Raw genomic sequence first — 2,754 nt, forward strand, 5'->3', positions numbered from 1 at the left:
GTGTGTGTGTGTGTGTGTGTGTGTGGGTGTGTCGGACCGCCCTCGCAAAGCTCTGACGTGCAGACAGCAGAGGAACAGAAGAAAGTAGCTGTGCCTTTACCAAAATGAAGACTGAAAAACGAAACTATTTTGGTACAATTAATTACTCGCCATGTGGCCGATAGCCCTCTCCAATTTATTCGCCAACTGAAAATTGACCCGTATTTGGACACTGGAGAGCGTTAATTTCTTACGCTGAGTAATGGCCTCTGAAACATTTTGGGTTCAGGCTCCCAGTAATGCTACCGTAGATGCTTCTTTACCATGCTGATGAAATAGGCTTAGGATGAAATAGACTCCGTCAGTTTGGCTAAAACAATCTTTTCATTCATAGTGCATTTGGGCTATGGCGATGGGGGGGCTGCAGGAAAAAAACTACACCGAGAAGTTGAGCAGAATTCATCTTTTGGAGAAAATCAATTGTGTTACCGGTGATCAGACTTAGCAGTCCGGTGAACGGTGAACCTCAATGCCTCAATTCAGTCTCACCATCTCCCTTTCTTTCTCTCGAAGAACAAATGCTCACCATTTTGCCCAGTACTCCACTTCAGCATGAGGTCTACGGCATAGATGGCTCGGGATGACGGGTAGGAACCTATACCATTAGGAGCCGGCCGAGAAGAAGCTGCCTGGAAGAGCTCCTTGAACGCACAAAATATCTCTGCCTGTGAGAGGTAGGGGAAAGAAAGTGTTAGAAAAGTGCACAACAAAAACAACTGTATTAAATGCATCATCACATATTGGGACATACAAATCCTTTTTTGCTGCATTATTGAGTGACTTTTGATCATTAAAACATTTCATAAGGAACTAAAATAAGACAGATGTTGTACTACTTACACCCACTCTGATTACCATGACAGAAGTGAAAAGACAACAGAAGAAAAAGGACATAATTAAAAAAAGGACCTGAACACAAGAAACATCAGAAATAAGCCCTTCAAAACAACATAACCTGGGATTGACATTGTGAGGCTTGGGACACGCTGGATGGTAAGCAGCCTGATGTACAACAGAACTGCTCCTCCCGACACAGAGCTCAGTTTGTAAAGAGTTAAAAGGCAGGTATTAGATCCTTGTTCAAAGGACCAAGAGTTTACACTTACTTCTACCTCCTTCCATGGATACTGTGGGTACTGCTTCTCAAACATGGGGATGAACTCATCGTAGTGCACCTAGAGACAGAGATTCAAATTCTTATTACCAGACTTATAACAACTTTATGAAAACAGAATGTATTCATGTGGTAGTTATTTTGTTTGATGAGTTTCTCTTCATCATGGTGGCCAATTCAAACCACACAGTGATGGATGTGCAGAGAACCGACTGGATGGTGTCGATGTTGGGCGTCCACTTCATGTCCTGAGGGTTCATGGATCGCTAAAACCAAAAGGATTCCACAGCTAAACCCAGTTCTGTTGAGTATGTTAATGGGGGGCAGTGAGTTAAAAAGACCATTTAAGTCCAGGTTGTTCTGACCACACAAGAGGGCCTCGTCTGTATGCAGACTCGTCACCATCCCAGATGATGGCGATCACTGATTACTTAGCGGACAGGTCTCCTTAGGTGCAGTCGTTGGTGTGAAGGAAGAAGAGCTTTTGGGAGGACACACATCCCTGGGGGGAGCCAGTAGTGGTTGTATGGATGTGCTATCTGTATTTTGTTGAGGTTTGCTCCGTTTATGTCACCAAGAGCAGTGAGCAGTCTGGATGTTTTCTGTTGACAGTTATCAGCCAGGTGCTGTAACACTTCACTATCACAGGCCTGAAGGATGTAAACACCCACCAGAGCAATGGAGAAAAACTCCAGTGGTGGAAAAGGGTTTGCAGTTAATGAAAAGTCTCTAGATGATGACTGCATGGTTTTACATTTCTCTGATCCTTGTCCTGATTGGTTCTGTGGCACATAGAATATTTTTAGGTGATTTGCTGTCATGGTTTGCAGTTCAGGGCCACCATAGGGAAGCCATGGAGACAATGTTATTAAAAGGCAAGAGCGGTTATAAACCAGCTGCTTATCAGCAAGGCAAAAATTCCCCTTTTTCTTGCTCTACCACATATTCAACCATCATAAAGCAAGCAACAGTTTCTTCAAACAAACACCTGGACCCCAGATTACATTTGATCTCACATCATGAATTTGCTTGTGTCTTAACAACTGTGATAGCTTACTGTACGTCAACACCACCGCCGACTTGAGCTGCAGAAGAAGCTCAGGCCGCCTTGTCAAGGACGCTTGTCAAAAAGTACGGGAAAGCTTTTGACGCGTTGGCCAATCTGACGTGGAGGCATCCTCTGTTCGATCATGTTCCACACACGATTGAAGAAAAAGCACAAGCAGCCAGTGCACGGCCAATACATTGACACTAGCAACCTTGTATAAATTACATATATAATGACTGAATTTTTATTGTTTGTTAGGCAGAGTGACCAGTTGCCAGACTCTAATCCAGGGGTCTCAAACTACACTTACCTGGGGGCCGCTGAAGGTAGAGTCTGGGTTTGGCTGGGCCGCATCAAGTGTTCCACAAAAAATGTGTTTCAAGTATTCCCAAAAAAGGACCACAACTGATCCCATCTTCTTTATGAACAGTTCCTCAACATTATGGTTTCTTCATGAACGGTTCTTCAGAACATAGGCTTCTCTTGCTTAATCCTTGCTGCCAGAGACCTTCCTCTCACACAGCTGAGACACATTTGGCTTGAGGGAAGAAAC

At 44.0% G+C, this 2,754-nt stretch overlaps 1 protein-coding gene across 4 annotated transcripts in view; it reads right to left on the minus strand.

Annotated features, from left to right (window-relative positions):
* ttll12 (tubulin tyrosine ligase-like family, member 12) overlaps positions 1 to 2,754 on the minus strand; it is a 114,392-nt gene that overhangs the window by 48,952 nt on the left and 62,686 nt on the right. For 2 of the 4 annotated variants that reach the window (XM_032505302.1, XM_032505301.1), the window contains exons 12-13: positions 1,146 to 1,214; positions 566 to 704 (exon numbers count right to left, since the gene is read on the minus strand). In XM_032505302.1, coding sequence (XP_032361193.1) covers positions 566 to 704; positions 1,146 to 1,214 — 208 coding nt within the window. The remainder of the gene's footprint in view (positions 1 to 565; positions 705 to 1,145; positions 1,215 to 2,754) is intronic. The other 2 variants (XM_032505305.1, XM_032505304.1) reach the window with 2 other exon arrangements.

This window comes from Etheostoma spectabile, chromosome 23, assembly GCF_008692095.1.
Source record: "Etheostoma spectabile isolate EspeVRDwgs_2016 chromosome 23, UIUC_Espe_1.0, whole genome shotgun sequence".
Lineage (NCBI taxonomy): Eukaryota > Metazoa > Chordata > Actinopteri > Perciformes > Percidae > Etheostoma > Etheostoma spectabile.